This window comes from Oncorhynchus nerka, linkage group LG2 (assembly GCF_034236695.1).
Source record: "Oncorhynchus nerka isolate Pitt River linkage group LG2, Oner_Uvic_2.0, whole genome shotgun sequence".
In the NCBI taxonomy this organism is placed as follows: domain Eukaryota; kingdom Metazoa; phylum Chordata; class Actinopteri; order Salmoniformes; family Salmonidae; genus Oncorhynchus; species Oncorhynchus nerka.
This window is the reverse complement of record NC_088397.1, coordinates 78,078,332-78,099,507: the sequence shown is the minus strand read 5'-3', so window position 1 is coordinate 78,099,507 and position 21,176 is coordinate 78,078,332. Positions and strand designations below refer to the sequence as shown.

At 44.7% G+C, this 21,176-nt stretch overlaps 1 protein-coding gene across 1 annotated transcript; it reads right to left on the bottom strand.

The window, feature by feature from the left end:
* Positions 1-98: 98 nt before the first annotated feature.
* On the bottom strand, positions 99-21,122 carry LOC115142935 (msx2-interacting protein-like). The gene is given in 17 exon segments (XM_029682829.2): positions 99-1,384; positions 3,142-3,300; positions 5,286-5,480; positions 5,710-5,793; positions 5,918-11,110; positions 11,112-13,509; positions 13,632-13,732; positions 13,816-13,929; positions 14,033-14,146; positions 14,289-14,414; positions 14,531-14,682; positions 14,844-15,044; positions 15,338-15,501; positions 15,771-15,888; positions 15,891-16,258; positions 18,907-19,227; positions 20,805-21,122. Coding segments are annotated over 17 exon segments (10,026 nt in total). The 5' UTR covers positions 20,891-21,122; the 3' UTR covers positions 99-1,252.
* Positions 21,123-21,176: the final 54 nt, after the last annotated feature.

The window sequence follows — 21,176 nt, the reverse complement described above, 5'->3', positions numbered from 1 at the left end:
AACCTAACCCAGCTGTTAGGAATGCAGAAGTAGACTTCTACTGAACTGCAACAGAATATACATCCCCAGCATAAAAAAATGTTAGTAGAAAACTCAGATTATATTTACACAATGTTCAAATATTTATTTCAAACAGACAGCATCTCAAAGAGAAACAAGAAAAAAAACATCCAGATAAAAGACCTCATGACTGTTTTAGTTTTCTGGATTAATTTTTTATTTGAGTAACAAAATGTGAAGTGCCCTCAGCAAACTCCACACAAGTTTTCCAACCTGCTGTGTCACAAGTATTTACACCACAAAGGGATTTCCCTCAGTCCTTCCTTACACCCCCAATTAATTCATCCTTGTATTTCCATGGTTGGATGGAAGTCTCTTGGTGTCAAGTTGTCCCAAGTTCTAGTCTGTCAGTTTTAAATATTTAAAATATTTACAGAGTCCAGTATTCCAAAAACTCTTAAATCCCACTGTTGGTCGTATAATGCGGAAACAGATGGAAGGGAACAGCCTTGTCTTGTTTAAGTAGAGAAATGGAACAGCAGAGCTGGTGGAATCAAAAGGTGTTTGTTAGGCTGATACAGTCCTCTCTAAAAGATCTCAGTACATCCCAAATGGCACCCTATCCCCATATGGTGCATTACTTTTGACCAGGTCCCAAAGTAGTGCACCATATAAGAAATAGGATGCCATTTGAGACGTGCCCTAAAAGTTTTTGAAAGTTCCTTCTTCCTCTATGGGAAAGGCTGAACAATGACATTTGTTTGTACATAATCACTGTACTTAAAAACACACATTGAAATGTCTATTTTTGCCATTGTTTAATGGCTTCCATGATCCTTTCTTATGAAGAATTTAAAAAATGAACAAAAATCATTAAAATTATGAAGAATAAAAGGCCACCCACGAAGTCACTCATTCTTCTTATTCATCAACATCAACATTTTTTCTTCAAAGTAACTCCCTACGTAAAAATAAAACTCCCCAATAAATACAAATACAGCAGAGATATAGGGTTCTGGTGTAGTCCATCCCTGAGCTCGCTCTTTTGAGAAGGACAAAAATACCAGACAGGTGTGAAAAAAAAGAAAAGACGTGACCTGGAAAAAGTTTGAAAGCACGTTATTCCCAAATGTTCCCAGTGTCTCCAGGAGCAAAGATCCTGCCATTCCTCTTGTTTCCTGAGGCTCAACTTGGTGTACATCCACTAATAAGAAGATGTGGTTCCTTTTCCCCGCTGGAGGGGGGTGGGTTGTTACACAGAGGTGATGACAATCATGAGGTGAGGGGAGATATTGGAGATCCGGTTGAGGAGGTCAGGGGCTAGCCGGGATAAGTGGCTCTCTGAAAACTCGCATGGTGGGAATATCTGCAACACATAGGCAGGCTGGAGAAGAGAGATAAAAATGGATCAGTTGAAAGACAATGCGATCTAAAGACCGCTCCAAAATGTAAAACATAACATTTAATTTGTACAGTGGGGCAAAAAAGTATTTAGTCAGCCACCAATTGTGCAAGTTCTCCCACTTAAAAAGATGAGCCCTGTAATTTTCATCATAGGTACACTTCAACTATGACAGACAAAATTAGGAGAAAAAAAAATCACATTGTAGGATTTCTAATGAATTTATTTGCAAATTATGGTGGAAAATAAGTATTTGGTCAATAACAAAAGTTTCTCAATACTTTGTTATATACCCTTTGTTGGCAATGACAGAGGTCAAACGTTTTCTGTAAGTCTTCACAATGTTTTCACACACTGTTGCTGGTATTTTGGCCCATTCCTCCATGCAGATCTCCTCTAGAGCAGTGATGTTTTGGGGCTGTTGCTGGGCAACACAGACTTTTAACTCCCTCCAAAGATTTTCTATGGGGTTGAGATCTGGAGACTGGCTAGGCCACTCCAGGACCTTGAAATGCTTCTTACGAAGCCACTCCTTCGTTGCCCGGGCGGTGTGTTTGGGATCATTGTCATGCTGAAAGACCCAGCCACGTTTCATCTTCAAAGCCCATGCTGATGGAAGGAGGTTTTCACTCAAAATCTCACGATACATGGCCCCATTCATTCTTTCCTTTACACGGATCAGTCGTCCTGGTCCCTTAGCAGAAAAACAGCCCCAAAGCATGATGTTTCCACCCCCATGCTTCACAGTAGGTATGGTGTTCTTTGGATGCAACTGAGCATTCTTTGTCCTCCAAACACGACGAGTTGAGTTTTTACCAAAAAGTTATATTTTGGTTTCATCTGACATTCTCCCAATCTTCTTCTGGATCATCCAAATGCTCTCTAGCAAACTTCAGACGGGCCTGGACATGTACTGGCTTAAGCAGGGGGACACGTCTGGCACTGCAGGATTTGAGTCCCTGGCGGCGTAGTGTGTTACTGATGGTAGGCTTTGTTACTTTGGTCCCAGCTCTCTGCAGGTCATTCACTAGATCCCCCTGTGTGGTTCTGGGATTTTTGCTCACCTTCTTGTGATCATTTTGACCCCACGGGGTGAGATCTTGCGTGGAGCCCCAGATCGAAGGAGATTATCAGTGGTCTTGTATGTCTTCCATTTCCTAATAATTGCTCCCACAGTTGATTTCTTCAAACCAAGCTGCTTACCTATTGCAAATTCAGTCTTCCCAGCCTGGTGCAGGTTTAAAAAAAAAAATTCTGGTGTCCTTTGACAGCTCTTTGGTCTTGGCCATAGTGGAGTTTGGAGTGTGACTGTTTGAGGTTGTGGACAGGTGTCTTTTATACTGATAACAAGTTCAAACAGGTGCCATTAATCCAGGTAACGAGTGGAGGACAGAGGAGCCTCTTAAAGAAGAAGTTACAGGTCTGTGAGAGCCAGAAATCTTGCTTGTTTGTAGGTGACCAAATACTTATTTTCCACCATAATTTGCAAATAAATAAATTAAAAATCCTACAATGTGATTTTCTAGATTTTTTTCCTCATTTTGTCAGTTGAAGTGTACCTATGATGAAAATTACAGGCCTCTCTCATCTTTTTAAGTAGGAGAACTTGCACAATTGGTGGCTGACTAAATACTTTTTTGTCCCACTGTATGTAAATGTGAAGTTATCAAAAAACAGCAGTGGCTGAATGTTTGCAAAAACAGACAGACATCTACAGTAACAAACAAGCCGAGACTCACCTGATTGGAGCCTGGGTTGGGGACATTGATGATGCCTGCAGCCAGCTTGGCCTGCAAGTAGTTTATGAAAGCGGTCCTTAGGGCCTGGGTCTGATTCAGGACATCGTCCTGGTCCCGTCCACAAGGCAGAGCTAGCAGGAGACAGAACTCACTCTCCCCCTGCAGGAAACAGAAAAAAAAACACATTAAAACAGACACATGTGATGTACATGAACTTGAGAATTTCTTCCTTAAAATTGAATTTGTCGCATTCACTACCAAAAGTAAGTGGACACCTGCTCGTCGAACATCTCATTCCAAAATCATGGGCATTAATGTGGAGTTGGTCCCCCCTTTGCTTCTATAACAGCCTCCACTCTTCAGGGAAGGCTTTTCCACTGTTGGAACATTGCTGCGGGGACTTGCTTCCATTCAGACAAGAGCATTAGTGAGGTCAGGCACTGGTGTTGGGCAATTAGGCCTGGCTTGCAGTCAGCATTCCAATTCACCCCAAAAGGTGTTTGATGGAGTTGATGTCAGGTCTCTGTGCATGCCAATCAAGTTCTTTCACATCGATCTCAAACTATTTCTGTATGTACCTCGTTTTGTGCACAGGGGCAATGTCAAACTGACCAGGAAACAGCCTTCCCCAAACTGTTGCCACAAAGTTAGAAGCACAGAATCATGTAGAATGTCACTGTATGTCAGGTTGGATGGGTCAAGTCCGGGCTCTGGACATTCCTGAGACTTGTCCCAAAGGCACTCCTTTTTGACTTGAGTGCCTTTGAATTTGGATTACTGGGCTAAACGCGCAAACAAAAAGGAAGTATTTGGACATATATGATGGACATTATCGAACAAAACAAACATTGTGGAACTGGGATTCCTGGGAGTGCACTCTGATGAAGATCAAAGGTAAGTGAATATTTATAATGCTATTTCTGACTTCTGTTGACTACACAACATGGCTGATATCTGTTTGGGTTGTGTTGGTCTCTGAGCACTGTACTCAGATTATTGCATGGTGTGCTTTTTCCGGGTAAAGCTTTTTTGAAATCTGACACAGCGGTTGCATTAAGGAGAAGTGTATCTATACTTCCGTGCATAATAGTTGTATCTTCTATCAATGTTTCTTATGAGTATTTCTGTAAATTTCTGTAACTCTGCAAAATCACCGGATGTTTTGGAACTACTGAACATAACGCACCAATGTAAACAGATTTTTTTATATAAATATGAACTTTATCGAACAAAACATACATGAATTGTGTAACATGAAGTCCTATGAGTGTCATCTGATGAAGATCAAAGGTTAGTGATTAATTTCTCTCTATTTCTGCTTTTTGTGACTCCTCTCTTTGGCTGGAAAAATGGCTGTTTTTCTGTGACTTGGCTCTGACCTAACATAATCGTTTGGTTTGCTTTCGTCCTAAAGCCTTTTTGAAATCGGACAATGTGGTGGGATTAACAAGAAGAGTATCTTTAAAATGGTGTAAAATACTTGTATGTTTGAGGAATTTTAATTATGGGATTTCTGTTGTTTTGAATTTGGCGCCCTGCACTTTCACTGGCTGTTGTCCCGTTAGCGGGATCTCAGCCCAAAGAGGGTTTAAGCATGAAACATACATCTCTGCCTTATTTTTCCCAGGAGAGTTCTTTATTCCTGTCTGTGCAATGTACTGAGAACCCAGCTGGCTATATGGACAGGGACAGTATATCCGGAGAGAGCCATGATTCCGTAAATCCGAGTGTTACTTTATTGTCCAGGGACTGAACATTAGCGAGTAATATACTTGGAAGTGGTATGAACAAATGCTCCAATTCAGGAATGTTAGTGCCGCTCTAATATCCAAAAGTTATTTCCGGCTGTATGTAATAGTGCAAAGGACGTTCTGAGCTAATAATGTGAGAAATAACACACAAAAATGTACACTAAAGTTGCTTATGAGCCATGAACAGGGCGACCATGTCTATCGGCGCCATCTCGCCAGTCCTTAATGATTGGACCATTACTTTAGTTGCTGAGTGACTAGTTTAGTGACTAGGTTAGTGATAAGTGCTCCTCATCAAGTAGCATCCACTCACTTGCTGTTTGCATCCACTTACTGGGCCAAGTTAACACAATTTAGGATGGACTCATCCTCATGATAGGGAAAATAACTTACCGTCATTCTTCTAGCCACACCATCCAGTTGTGATGCCTCAAGTCTCATTCTCTGGACGATCCGAAGCAGCGCTCCTCCCTCTGGTAAGGGCAGCGATCGTAGAGCCAATGCTTTGTTGCCACAGACAAAATGCAACTGGACAGCAGCTTGGTCATTCTTCAGTGCTAGCAGCCCTTGCCACACTATCGGGTACTTCTGCTCAAACAGAAAATAAAACAGTGATGCAAAACGCTATTTATTTTTGTAAATATTTAAAATGTAAAAACAATAAAATCGTGAAGTTTACCTACACTACACTTTGTCCTGTCCACTTTGCCCAAAGCTCTTGCCCATACCTCTCTGATCCGGTTCAGTTGTCGTTCTGGTTTTACTGTCTCTAATTCGCTGTCTGTTCCCCATTTCCATAAATCCTTAAGTGACTCACCGTGAGCAGCTGCACCATGTTGACAGGTTGGTGTCCAACTTGTTTCACCTTGCCATCAGCTTGTGACTGGCTGGGGTCTGTACCCTGAGGCCCAGAAGAGTGATTTTAGTATTAACAAGTTGTTTTTCCAAACATCATTCAAGACACTACCCCATGATCATTATCAAATTGTGCAGAGATACAGTACACTGAATAGTGTTTAACTCACTAAGGCAGAAGTGATGTTGATAGGTGCCTGGTTGACCCCAAAAGAAGTCTCTGGGATCTGGGAATGGACGGCCCGGGTGTTGCTGTACATTCCTGGATACTCTGAGAAGGAAGCTCCGGTCCCCGATGGCAGCAACTGCACCCTTTGTGGGGACGCCATGGCGGCCATAGATGGCCGAATCCCTATCATCCCATCCTTCAGAGGAGAGTGTGGGCTCTTGACCTCCTGTGGCTTTGTGCCATCCTTCTCAGAAACACCTTTAGTCAGCAGATGTGCCCTGGGGGACAGGGACGAGGTGATATTGGTAGATGTCGAAGAGGGTGGGACAGTCTCTTGGATGTGTCCCTGGTGCGGTTCTGAGGCAGAGCGCTCTCCCTGCGGGTGGTGCATGAGCACACGCATGTCCCTGGGTGACATGTACGGGTCCAGCTGTAGCCCGCTACGTAGAGCTCCGCGGGGATCCACCTGCATAGTCTCTGGTTTCAGCTGGGTGGCAGATGGTCTCCCTGTGGCCTGATGGAAGCGTCTGGCATCCTCTTGCTCTCCCTCGTGGCCCCTTACATTCCCAGGGTTAACCTTGAGGACTATGTCTCTGCCTACCGCCTGGGGCGAGGTGGGACGTTGCTGGAGAGGACCAGACCAGGGAGAGGCAAGAGGGTCTCCATGCATCCCGAAACTCATCACAGAGAGGGGTGGTGTGTTCACCCTGACCTCTCCTTGGACAAGGTGCCCCATGGGGATTGCTTGGGAGACACGATGGGGTGACATCCTGCCAATGCCACTGTGAGCACTGTGAGGTTGCATGATAACAGACTGCTCAGGGTGGTGGACACTGGTGACATACTGCTGCATGGCGGGAAGGCCAGAGGGCAGCATCCCAGGGAGGCCTTTCGGAGAGGAGCCGCCAATGGGAGAGGACACTTTAGTGAACGGAGAGTGTGGGTGGCCTGACTTGCGAGGAGAACGGGGCTCCTGTTTGACCCCACTGAGATGTGATGGAGTTCTGTCAGTGGCCGAGCCGGAAACAAAGCCTACGTGGTTGCCAGCCGGAGAGGGCAAGTGGGGGCTCATTGCAGGACTTATGGCAGAGTTCCAAGATGGTTTACCCCCATCAGCAGTCATAGCATCAGCCCCATCCACTTTTTTTGGATGCTTCAATAACATTGTGAACTCTGGATGATGGTAACCCATCACTTGTGGACTACTAACCGTCTGCTGGAGCCTCTTCACAACTCCTTGAGGCCCTGATGGGTAGGGAGATTCTAACTTTTCCATACCAGTGTTTTCTTGTTTAATAGCAGACACAGGTTGTTGCGTCTTAGGATGCCCATGGTCTGTCTGTATTTGAGGACACTTTGGAGTGTTTGACTGGGAGTGGGTATACATCTCCTGTTTTATTTGGGGCATGGACACAAGCTGCTGAGATTCCATGTCAACTGCAGTAGCTGGTGGGATCTGGCTGATTTTGGCACTGATCCTCTGTGGTCCCTCCTTGATCTGCCCTGAGTGACTCAGCACCACCACTCCCTCTGAGGTATTCACCCTTAGACCTGGGATAGAGCCCGTACCCAGACCGGAGCTCTCAACCAAGTACCTCCCAGCACTTCCACCCTCCTCACCAACTGATGGTCCATGGTACAAACCACTGTCCCTGTCCTCCATGCTGGGCGGCCTGTATGCCTGCTTGGAAAGTGGCATGTCCACACAGGGATTTCTGTCAACCGACATATTAACTTTCTCCATGTCGGGTGGATTGCAAACACGACTGATAACAGAAGTGGCAGTGGAGGCGATAACAGAAATCACAGACTTCGACTCAGGGGATGGTAGTGTGGCTGGGGGCCGGACTACAGGCTGAGCTGGATGAGATGGCAACCTGTTGTCATTTAGAGGGGCCTTACTAGGTACAACAACCATTGGAGTATTACCATCAGAAGGATGTGGAGGATCCCTAAGGGATGAGGTGCCCAGATTGGAAAGAACAGTACTACTGCATGGGACTGGGAGTGAAACATTTTTGTGCTTCATGAGAATCCTACGCAAGTCACTGATGTTGTGATCAGTCTCCATGTGCTCAGAGTCAAGGGGAAGTCCTGGGTTCTCTACGGGAGCTGCTGATGCTCTAGGACAGGAAGGGACAATTGCATCCTTGGACTGGTTGAGCCAATCTGGTGGGGAAACTGCGATCCTGCTTGGCTGTGTGGTTCTGATGTTTGGCCGGGTTGGGGGTGGAGAAAGTGAGGGTGAGATGCACTCCGGTGGTGGTGGTTGTGTATGAGGCTTGGTGAGAGTGGGACTTTTGGTTGTGGGGCAGACAGGTTTCAGATGTTTAGGTGGAGGTTGCTCTGCAGGGGCTGGAGGCAACTTTGATTCTTTAGGCATGTCTGTAGTCTTGGGAGCCAAATGCGCCGTTTCAGGCTTCCAAGAGGTGGCTGTAATGACACCAGCAACTGTAGATGAGGGAATACTTTCTGGAACAGGCTGTTCGTTGGAGGGTGTGCTGTCTGATGTGATAACAGAGGTGTTCTCCAGTTCTAATGAACTTTCTTTTACAGCATCCTTTTTGTTAGACTTTTGGCTCTTAGACCGCTTCGGTGTTTTAGCTCTGCCCTTAGCACCTTTCCTGGGTGTGGTTGGGAAAAAGGACTCCCCCTGAACAGGAGATATGTTAGTCACAGGTTCAGCTCCCTTGGTCGGCTGGATGAAGGTTGGAATCTCTAGATCTGAATCCACAACAGCACTATTTACCGGCTCTTGAGGCAGAGGGACGGCTATATCCTCACCCATAATGGAATCAATTGCAGCAGCAAGTTCATACTCACTAGCAGGATTGGCTGGTTTGTCTTCCTCAGTCTCAATTTTTAATTCTGCAGGTGGTTGGGCAGGTGGAGTGGGTGGCTCAGCTGGGAGGGTTGGGTCTGTCAGTTTAGCAATGTTCTCCACAGCTTGCTCCAGCTCCTGTTCCTGTTGTAGCAAAGTTTTAGGATCTATTGGAGGCTTATTCTCTGATGTCACCCCATCTTTATCCTCGTTGCTAGAACTCACATCTTGTCCTGGACTAGACTCTAATAATAATGGGTCATTAGTAGGTTCGCCTGGTTTAGTCTTTTTAGAAGAATCATCCTGATTTCCAGGTTCTTCATCCCCCATTTGAAGTAAATCTTTCACCTCAGTGACATTTAGTCTGATCTTGAGGTTCTTGAGGACAGGAGATTTTGGAATCCGTGTCAAGCGTGGGGCTTTTCCTCTCCCACTCTTCTCCAAAACAGGCTGTTCTTCCATGACTGGAGGTTCAGTCTCTTTCTCACCTAATTTAGTTCCACTGGCTTTCTCGTCAATAGGGTCAATTTTCTGCCCGTCTTGATCTCTTGATTTCTCCGTTCCTAGTTGTTGCTTGACATTCTCCTCTTTTTTTGTCACAACTGGCACCACATAATCTTCTTTACATGAGACAGTGGAATCTGGCATGGCCAAATGGTCCTCCTCTGTAAAATCTATCGGTTGAGCAACATCTTCAGGGGGCTCAGTTTTCCCCCCCTTCCTACTGGATCCAGTCACTGTGGGCATGGGTAACTGACTTGCCAATACTTTATGACCATGAGGAGAATGTCTGCCTTTTGACACTTTTGAGATTCTTTCACTATTCTCTGATTCATTGGAGTCCGTATCCTTGGTCTCCATTTTTGATCTATCCCCTTTAGCTGTTAACATGTCCTCTCCTTTTTGGCGATTCTTAGGAGGACGTCCCCGCCTTGAGGTGATAGGTGCAAGTGAATCCTGTTCTAATGGTTGCTGAGGGGCTGCTTCTTTGTCTTTGTCTCCACCTCGCTTTCGTGCAGAACGTGGTGACTCAGTTACATCCTTTCCAGCCCCCTTAGTGGCATCTTCCTCAACTGGGGTGGCATATACAGATTTCACATTTCTACGTCTTGCTCTTCCAACATATATACTTTGCTCTGTGCCATGCTCGGGGTCTGCACCATGTATGGGAGACTTGCCTGTGGATTTGGAATCCAAGCTTCCCTTCAAAGACTCCGCTCTAGGGGATGACGCACGCTTTGTGCGTTCACTCTTGCGTGTAAGCGGTTTCTCTGAACTATTTGCTGAAACCAAAGGAGTCAGTGGGACTTGAGTAGGAGACTTACTCTTTTTGTTCTTGGACTTCTGTGGTGAAATTGACTCATCCCTGGTTTCATTATCAACAAGCACCTGTATCTGATTAAGATCAAGTTTCTTTTCCACCTCTGTATGAGTGTCTGTATCTTCAGTGTTGGTATCCTCTTTTGACATCTCATCAACAAGGTTAGGTGGTGTGGAACTTTTCAATTCAGGTGGTAATTCAGGAGGTGCCAGCTCAAGCTCAGAACGACTCAATAACGTTTTATGAATATGGCAATCACTGTTGGAAGACTGCTCAGGGGTCAATGTTTTAATATCCTGAGCTATATCTTTAGATTTCTCTTCACTAGGGAATCTTTTAACTTTTCTCACCAAACGAATGGGCTCGGGGGTTACTAAATTAACAGAAGCAGGGGGAGACATCGAACGGGGAGACATTTGCGGGAGGGGAGGGAGCTGTTCATTTTTTATGTTTTCTTCTTTAGTCAAAGGTTCTAGAGCAGCTGGCTCTAGGCATGGAGTAAACATGACACGTGTTTCCACTGGTGGAGACATCTCTTTGGGTGGAAGGAGTGGAGATATATGCTTGGGTGGAGACATCTGCTTGGGTGGAAGGGGTGGAGACATCTGCTTGGGTCGAGACATCTCCTTGGGCATAAGTGGGGGCTGGGAAATCATGTCCTCAGCTGGGCTAATAGGTTTAATCTCTGGATCCATGACAAGTTCTGAGGTTTTAGGTAACTGCAGAGGTTGCCGTTCTGCCTCAGGTGACTTCTCCACCCTATTGTCATCTATGGAATCTGCCTTTTTCACATCCGGTAGCGGTTGGTCTTTCTGCTGTTGAAGCCGTGTGAACTCCAAAAAGCGGCTATGGAAGAGGACAACTGGTTCTGTGTCAGGCTGCCCGTCTGCCGGGCCTTGCTGACCAGTTTGCTGACCCTGACTCTGCTCAGGGTCCTCATGCTTTCGCTCAAGGTGCTGAAGACGTCTTGAGTCCTGCTCAAATATCGAGCTGTGAAGGAAACGTGAGGCAAACAGTTCCCTGCGTTCATGTTCCTCTGGCTTGGGCTCTTTCCTTCCGGTCATCTAGTTTGTCTTCAGACCCACTACTGCGAATTTTCTTCTTCTTCATGTACCAAGAGGGTGTAGGTCGAGGTGCTGACTCAACCTTTTCAGTATCTTTCCTACTGCGTAAACCAGCAAAGTGTGAATCATAGTCCAAGAAAGACCAGTTGTCCTCCCTAGAGGAGGACAGAGACTTTGCTCGCTCTAGCAGGGCCTTGGTATCTGGTGTGATGGTTTGGTCAAGTGCAAAGGAGTAGAACTTCATCCTTTCCAAGGTGGCAAGCTTAGGGTCTGAAAATCTGTCCACTCTCTGCCTGTCAGACAAAGGTACCGAAGTAGAGGGCATAGGAGAGTGTGGTTTGTTCTCTCTATCCTCCTCAGAATCGGATCGTACTTCCCCAGGCTCCAAATCATGCACAATTCCGTACTCCAAACGCTTGCGATGGTGTGGATTTTTTGCAATGCCTCTTGAGAAGTTTAAGTCGGGTAAAAAATCTTGCTTGACTCTGCTTTCCCAACGTTTTTCCCGCTCTTCCTCACTAATTTGTAAAGGAGTGTTTGACTTGGACATTTGCATTGTATGTGTCCTTTTGACTGCCAGCTCCAGTTCTGGGTGGCTTTTATCCTCAGTTTTAACCTCCCTGAGATGTGAAGATACTGCAAAGTCCTCTTCAGCATGATGAGAAAAGTGTTGCAAGCCTGGAGATGCAGTGTTGTTCCACTCAGGATCTTCAGCACGACGAGAGAAGTGTTGCAAGCCTGGAGATGCAGTGTTGTTCCACTCAGGATCTTCACTCTTTTGCCGGAAGCTCCTGTAGACACGGTCCCCCCTTTTGGCACTAATATCTGCATCAAATTGCTCTAGTTTCTTGAGTTTATGAGATGGGAAATTATCTGTGACGTCTTGAGGTGGCTTGCCCACTTCATGTACCAGACTGCGGTGTTCAAGATCCTCCCTTTCTAAGTCTTGTGGACTTCCTGGTTTTTCTTGTTTGTCTGGCTCTTGGAGCTGTTGGTGAAGTCTCCTCTGCTCCATCTGTTTGCGGTAACTCTGGGAGAGGTCAATATCCAGAGGCTCTTCCTTGACACCCTTGTCATTGTCCTGTGCACCATATTTGAAAGGGCTTGGTGGATCTTGATCTCTTGCATTATCCTGATCCATGTTCCCATCGTGGGAGAACCTTCTAGACATGCTGTGGCGTTTTGAGTCTATAGGGTCCATGCTCCCCTCGGGCAGCACTTCCTGTCCTCTCATTACAGGATCCTGACTACCAGGAAACACCAGCCTCTCCGTTTTGGATCTTGAATCCCTCCGCTGGGAGTCTTTTTGTTGAGCCTTATTGTCGCCATCCGTCTCTTTTGAAAAGGCAGTGCTTGCTCCAAAGTCTGGGGGTTGACTCCCATCCTCCAGCCTTCTCCTCTTCTGCCGAATGGTCCTCCCACTGGCATCTCCAAAGCGCCTCTTTCTCGCAGCCAGACGATCAGAATCCAGTGATGGATCTTTCCCATCATTTCCAGTGTCAGACTTTTGGTGTTTCTTGGATCGTGTTTTAACATCCTTGTCTGCGATCTCACCTTTCCCTGACTCAAGTCGCTCACTTTTCACAGGCTCATGGCGAGAGGTTGTCGCTGTCGGATCTGAAGGAGGAGGGTCATTGTCACCTTTATATATCTGTCTCTCAAGGCTGTCTTGGTCCGACACCTTTCCCCTTCCAGAGCCTCCATCCAGGCTGGGATCTAGCTTGATCTCAGATGGTGGGATGCCGGGAGATTGCACCTTTCCTTTCCTTGATTTACTCTTCTCCCCTTTTTCTTTGTCACCTTTCTCCTTTCGTCTTCCCCGCTTGCTTTTCTCAGCCCCAGCTCCACGCTCAGGTTCAACCAAGTGGGCGTCTTTTTCCAACCTCTCACTCTTAAAGCTGGCTCCATGTTCCAATGGAGGAGCCTTGTCAGCCTTGTCAAAGCGTGGTGGTGAGAGTGAGCTGCAACTACCACTTCGCTCAGAGGACTGGCTGTAGACCTGTCTCTCTGGGTCTCTGGGAGCACGCTCAGATGGTGAAGGGGAGGCAGAAGGGGTGATCGGGCGCCGTGGATGAGACGGGCTCCACCTGACTCGGTCTGCCTCAAAGCGCTCCCGCTCCCTTTCTCGCTCCCTCTGGATGTATGTGTATTTCCGAATGTCCTGCTCAAAAGGATCTCGATAATCCCTGAACTCCCGAGGGTCCTCATGATAGCGTGGGTCAAAGTGTTCTCCCTGGTAATGCTCCAACTCCGAATACCGCTCACGGCTGCGGGCGGGGTAGTCTCTGTGAGGGTCTTCGGGGTAAATGGTGCCAGGGGTGCGTACATTCTCAAAGTAAGCTCTTTCTGCTGAGAACTCATGGTATGGAGGTCTTGGTCGTTCCTCCCTGTAAAGCAGGGGGTTGTGGAATAGGAGGGGAGAATTTTATAAGTGAGAACCAATAAGTACACCAGAAAACAAGTAATTCAAAGTATTCCCTCCATCTCACATTACAAATGTGAACCTTACCTTCTTTCAGTTGGAATTTCATAGAAGTCTCTAATGTCTTGCCCCGAGGCCTGCATAGAGCGATAAAAAGCCATCTGACTCTCTTGGCTGGCAAAATCCACCTGCAAATAAACAAATTAGCTCCCTTCATCTGGTTTACTGTTAAAATGTCAGTCACTGATTGATTAATGAAACATATTCATACTTTTATTTTGTTGCCTCCAATCTTCCAGCCTTTGGTCTCCCTGACAGCTGCCTGTGCAAAATCTGTGTTGTTATACAAGATGAGAGCCATCCCCTTCAACCTGTCAAACACCACCTAAAAGAGGAAAAGCAGAAATCTTGTTGAGAACAACTTCTCTAATATAGTATCAAAAATGTCAGGGATTCCAAGAACATTGGGGAGGGAAAAAAGGGTAGACCTTGACTACATGTCCATAGCGGCAGAAGTGGCGTGTGAGATATTGCTCTGTGATGTTGGAAGCCAAACCGTCCAGCCAAACACATGTTGTGGGCATACTCTTTCCAAAACCCAGCTGCAAAGGAGACCGAAAACACAGGATGTAAAAACATTGACAATAATAATTGCGGAGGGTAGTTCTGTATCACTGAACTCAATTCCTTTTGTACCCACATGGATAATTAGAGGTAAGGGCAATATAGATTTATGAATAATACCTTGAGCCGGTTGCTCCCTAAATACTCTCCATCCATCTTCTTTATAGCTTTGCAGACACTGGCAATATCAGAATACTGCACAAAGGCATATTGAGGAATACCATTGACTTTTTTAATGTCAATATCCTGTATGAGGGATGACAAAATTAATAAATATTTAAAAGAAAACAGGCAATTCTCTGGCATTTTTTAGAAGATATATTTAACTTGCACAACCCATCAGTGTGCAGTAACATACATACCACAATCTCTCCAAAGCGCTGGAAGATATCAAGGAGCTGTTGGTAACTGGTGGTCTTCTCCAAGTTGCCGATAAACAGGGTCCTTGTGGCCTTGGGGTGGAATTCATCAATCCGTCCATCTAATGGCCTGAATTCATTCTCGCTCTCAGTTTCTGAGGGAAAGACTTCTATTACAATCACTAAACAAGACAATAGAAGTACACTCAACAGTATGTGAATGACCGCTCATTACAACTCCATTAGGATTTAAGGCCCAAGCTCAAATAATGAAAGAATTACAGATGTTACATTACGACACTAAAAAGTTTCATACCAGGGCCGTTCCAGACAGAAACCTCGATCATCATGCCGAAAAAAAGCTTTCCTTTGGAGACATTGAGGGCTTTCTCTTGGTCTTCCTGCTGCCTGAAGAACACCAGACCATATCGGTCCTCTGAGGCCCCGTGGATCTGCACAGATGTCACTTTCCCATGTTTCTTGAACTCATGGAACAGTCCATCTTTCAAACTTGTGTCTGGCAGGGGAAATGGACAGTTAATTGATGCTTGATATGGGTCATGCAGCTGCATCGTGAGGGACAAGATAAAATGTTAGGTCAAGGTGGAGAATGGGGATGCTTTGATTAGCTACCTCTACAGCTGAACATGTAGACACGAAATGGCAGAGGATTACGATATTTATTGGTGACCCCCTTCATAATGTCATGGTGCCCAGCAAAGTGTAACCAGAATGTCAAGGTGCACAGCAAAGTCCAGACAGACTGCATGTTTATGAGTATGCTGCTAGGTATCGGTACTTGGTACTCACCTGTGGAACGCACTGGTAGGTTCTGCACCCTGATGCCAAAGCTTCTGCGTGGCTCATCACCTTCCATCACCATGGAACAGGGCTGAGAGGGAGGTGCATGTGTAGCAGAGGACTGAACAGAGCGTGCACGAGACCCTTCACTTGAACTGCTGTTTGAATCGCTGCTGCCAAACGGACAAATGTGAGGAAAGAGAGGGGGTAATGTTCAGAGGGTCTTCAGCTAACTTGACTAAATAAAAGGGTACATTTGTATGCATCTCAAGTCAGTGATATTCTCTCCATAATCCTAGAGTCAAGCAGGATATTTTACAACTGGGTAAGTGGAATATGTTCCCTTATCTTGCTACATTCTCTACAACATAGGCTAATTGACTGATGTGTGCTCCATCCATACAAACAATAACATCCACACCATCACAAAAGCACATCCTACCTGCCACTGCCAGTGCTGCTGGTGCTGCTGACAGAATCAGAGCTAGAGGACCTACTGCGGGACCTAGAGCACGGACCTCTTTCTGGGGAGAGGGGGGCTCTTTTGGGGGAATGGGGGCTTTGGGTGTTTGTCCCGTGGTCCTTTGCGGGGAGGGGTGTCGAGACTGTGAGGAATGAGATGATCGACTGCGGCGGTGATGGTAAGTCCTGTCAACACGACGTCCCCTGTCATCTCGATAGGGGTCGCGGCGTGCAGCACTAGACAAGGTGAAGGGATCTCCTCGGATCCTGGACTCAAAATGAGGCTCTGGGGTTTCAAAGCTCCCACCCATTGCACTGCTACTTCCTGGCCCAGGGCTAACTCCAGCTGCAAACATGGTGCGATCACGGTAATAGTCTGCGTTGTAATGGCGCTGTCTATCAAAAGTGCCAGTGCGCTCATGGTGTCCATAGGGGCTGTGATCATATGCACGCTCCCGGGTCTCTGAGCTGGTGGAAGACACAGGCAAAGGATGGATGGATAGGGGAGAGAGACAGAGTAGATATAGAGAGGGCGAGTGTTAGTGTGACTCCAAAAATACAGATTAGTTCCAACACACAATGAAGTTTAAAATGGGTAGTGCACTGTTAAAATGTCAACTTAAATACACACAAACAGGGACCCTGCTGAGCACGGGTCTATGAAGATACAGGCCAATCATTTGCGATTCCAGTAGAAGCAATAGAATACACGAGGGGCATTTGGTCAATTCAAACTTATTTCATTTCAAACTATGCATTTCTCTAGTATAGGCTACTTATCGTAATGAACGATACCAGCAAAATTCCTGCGATAACTGATTGGTGTCGATAACTTTATATTTATCGTCCCAGCTCTAGCATAGAGTAAGGTAACCCTTGGATAGGTTTAGTTTCATAAAGGCCATGCTTGAGACTCAAAAATGCATGAACACACATTGTGAGAATTTCTTTGTTGGCCAAACGTAACACAACCGCATCAGTGAAACTATTGAACTCCATCCTTTGCATTTATTCTAATTATCTAGAAGCTGTGTCATATCACAATTGTCAGAGTGAACAAGTGAGTTCCTACTGAGATCAAATACAATTTCTGAATTAAGTAAGAACAGTGGGTCTTGGCAGTTGAGGGAAATCCTGGTGGACCTGCTAGATCTTAACTAGTCTATATTAAGCCACCTAGTAACTAAGAGAAAAAGCAAGAAAGGGAGAGAGAGACAGAAAAAGTGACAGAAAAGAAAGAGAGCAAGGAAGAGAAAGAAAAACAAGCCCTCTGGCCCAAGCAGCTGCATATTTTCTCTCTAAAAGCTCTAACAATTAGTGCAGGAGACGAGGAAAAGAGACGCAGTGGGCAGGACAATACCAACCTTTTCCAAAAGCAGTAACCGAACCTATAATCCCAAATACAATCTAGGTCGTCAGAATTGTGTGAGCCGGAATAAAAAGCAAAAAATCATTTTGAAAAAAAAAAAAAAAAAACTTGAGCAAAAAGGTTATTTTGTCTTCATGTGTATAGAGTCTGATGTTCGAGTAGAACACTGGGTAGGGTAGGCATCTTAGGTATAATCCATCATCTCTTAATCTCTTCATTTGATGTAAAAAGAAAGAAAACAACCAAAGATATTGATTTTTTTATGACAACGATTGATACAGGTTTAATTTGAAAAAAAAACATGAGTCACACTTAAGGGCATAGCAGTGCATTTCAAAAGTGACACTAGAGACCGGATAGACTGAAAACATATCCAACTTGCTAGAAAAAAGGAACAAGTCTGAGTTGTCTGCATATTACTGTCCAAAATAGAGATCTGTATTATTCCTCTTCAAAACTAGCAATCCAGTTTGCATACCCTCCAGTAAAAAAACAGTATCTTCTCTCACCATAATGCACGGAATAATCCTAGTCCACTGCAACGTAATTAATTCCTTAAAATAGCACTATTACATATCCCAAGGGGAAAATAGACAAGTCTACTCCCATCACTGTGTAGATGACATCTTCAGGCTTCATTCGGTTTTCTTTGAAAATGCAGAGGTTTCTGTTCTTTGTTAGTAACCCCAAATACTGATGCTGAGAGGATATACAGCTAAATCCACACTGAAGCAGAGTAATCCAACAAAAGAAGTGCGGTTACACCTGTGTACATCCTATACCCAACATCCTTACATCCAATGTGGGGGTTACTTCCATGAGGCAGGTACATCCATAATGCATGTCTTCAGTTGTCTTCATGGCCATCTCTCTCTGAAAAATATTCCAATGGAATTTCTTGATAGGTGTTCCTGTTACTCCTCAGTTTCTCTTAGGTTCCTTTTGATATAAACTCCATACTAAATTACAATTATACCCTGTAAAATGTAAATTCCCTTGTCTGAAAATGATCAACTAGCTGTGAATGATGTATTGATGGGGCCCTGTGATGACAACTAGCCAACTTACATCCCGTGGTCCATGATGTTATTTAAATCCAGACGAATAGCAGATATCCTTGGTTTGGAGACTTCCAGAAAAATGCTCTCTGCCCGGCAGTGGAAAGGTGGTGAGGAAAAAAAGACAATCCTCCCTGTCTTCTCTGATGAATAGTCCATAGGTGAATAAACCTGCCTGAATATAATTCTCAAGAAAATATAGGGGTATTTAATCCATCCAGGCAACGATTTACTTCCAAAGAACGACGATCCCAGGTAAATCGCGGTTAGAATCCATGGTTTGTAAAATAAAAATATCCGAAAACTCACCAGGATAAAATCCAACAAATGTGATATATCCAAACTCACCAGGATATTCCCCACAGGTGTAATATCCAACGTGAAAGCAGGATACGTCTCACATAATAAATCCAAAATTTTGAATAATACCTCATACATCCATACCTCTTTAATGACAAATAGATTAGCATAAACAATTAACTTAGATCCAGCAAAAAAAGGCCAGGACTATGCAGATGGTAAAGGGATTGTTCCCTAGGTTACCTTTATGTAAAACTGGAAGGAATCTATTGCCCTTGATTTATTAATAACCCAACAATGAAATTATGTTATTGCGGGATAAAATATATATATATTTTTACTGACACCACGATCCCCCAGTACTTCAGAGGGAGACTATGTCCACTTACCAGTCTCTTATCCGTTCATAACGCCCCTCTCTGGTGTGGAGGGACACTGGGGGGCCAAACACTGGACCCACTGCCCCCCTAGAGAATCCTGAAACATCCCGCCCGTGACTGCTCGAAGGGGGGTTGTCATCAAGGCCCCGAACAGCACTAGGGACAGACCCAGGTTCGTTGTAGTCAGTGCGCAGGTCTCTGTCCCCCATCTTGTTGACAGCATTGTGAGCCTTCTGTGCACTTTTGATATCCACAAAATCCACAAAGGCTGCAACGCCGCCCTCCGACCCTCGCTTCCGCAGGACCTTGACGCTCTCGACACGTCCATAGCTGAGGAGCAAGAACAAAGAGAGAAAATATGTCACACTATTGAAATACTATGTACGCGTCCATTCAGACTTATGATAAGCACAATCATATAATATCTAGCCTAGTAGCTCGATTTTTAAACAGCAAAGAATGCACAGGAGCTCGATTTAGCCTGGCAGCCAATTCGTCAAATTAGCATTAAAGGGAAAATCCACTCATTAAATATATATGTGTGTGTGTGATATTAAACTTTCAAGAAGCAGAGTCACCGGCATGATGATGTGGCCGGTGACACTTCTTTAAAGTCCAATATCTTGAAAACTTGACTGCTGACATGCAAAGCATTGGGACTATCAACAGTGGACTAAGAAAAAACCCCACCAAACAATACTTTTGAGTGGACTTTCCCTTTAAAAATGGAGGCCCAAGCATTTTGGCACCTTTGTGTAGTGAACTTTAAAAAAAGAAATTTACTTTTCTCAACTTAAAGTTGTTCTATTCCTTTACTAAATCATCTTACATAGAATATGAGGGTCAGTGGAACCTGTGGATTACAATTATGCTTTAATAGGAATCTATTATTAGTGTGAAAATAGGGTGTTCTGCTGTTATTTTTAAGTCATTGAAAAAATGCCAAGAACTCAAATGTTGGTTCTTCAATAGTTGCACTTTCACTGAAACACTAGATCCATGTGTTGGTGTACACAGTGCTCATGTTCACTGAATCTGGCATTTGGCTGAAAGCCAGTTCAAATAACCTAACGTTAGGCTCAAAGTAGTTGATTACGATGTAAATAGTTTCAAATAACGTATCATAACCGCAAGAAAGTAGCTACCTCCTTGCCACTTTAAAGCATTAGGCACACGCTTAAGGATCGAGCAGAGAGATTGATGATTATGGTAGCCACCTTTCGGACCATATGAACCGCTAAACATTGCAGTTAAGGCGTGATGAATTATGCAGTGAACGAGCGATAGAATCAAGAAGCCCATATGTTACACGAGGGCTTTCATCGTGTTAGCACGTTGATGAACTCGCCGCCAGGCAATCAAACCCGATATCGTCCGCTAGGTAATTATGGCAGCTAACGAAGCTAGCAGTAGCATCGGAGGAACGTGGAGAAACCATGCATTTAGCGATAAAGTTAGATGACTTTGCATTATTCAGTAATCCGACTAATGATTAACACATAGCCCCTACTAAACATAACTAGTAGATGTGTTACCACATCCTTCAATAATACAATTTGCTACCTAACTAGTATGTTAGCTATATTTCTGCTAGCTTGCTGAACTAGTTACCAAGGCATTAACTGATGTAGCTAGCGAAGTCGTTATTAACGTATATCAAGTGAGCAAACGACAAAATGGTAGCTAGTTAGCTGACAAGCTAGCATTCAGTGGCATTTCAGCTTGCTGGATTCCAATAAATTGTGAAATTCTGGTATGTTGTGTGTTTGTTAAAAATATCACGGGGAAAAAAATCTTAAACAACAGAGACAATTTGGTGTTGTATCTTGAAGATGACTAACGTTAGCTAGCTCAGATTGCTAGCTATTGGACACAGAGCGCGCTGCCTCTCCTCTTGCGTAACTTACCGTTTAAAATGTTCGACAATTTTCTCCTCTCGAACATGTTCGGGTAAATTTCCCACCCAAAGGTGCCTGGTTTCCCGAACCATCATGTACGTTACTTTCCCCCTTCATACACATATGCTCTAGCAAGTTTTGATCTCCGCCGGTCGGGAAGTCCGCCTTACAAAATGAACGACGAGTGATTCCCTGTAAAAAATTTTTTTTTTTATCTTGGCCTAGTAAACTCGGTTCCAATGCCTCCGAATGTGTGTGTGTGTTCTTCCCTGTGACGACGGCTTCGTTTCTCATTATTTGCGCGCTCCCGAGATCATGCGACAGCTATTCGAGAGCAATTTTCCGTGCTTTTTACATTTCCTAATAATGTAGCAGTCCTTT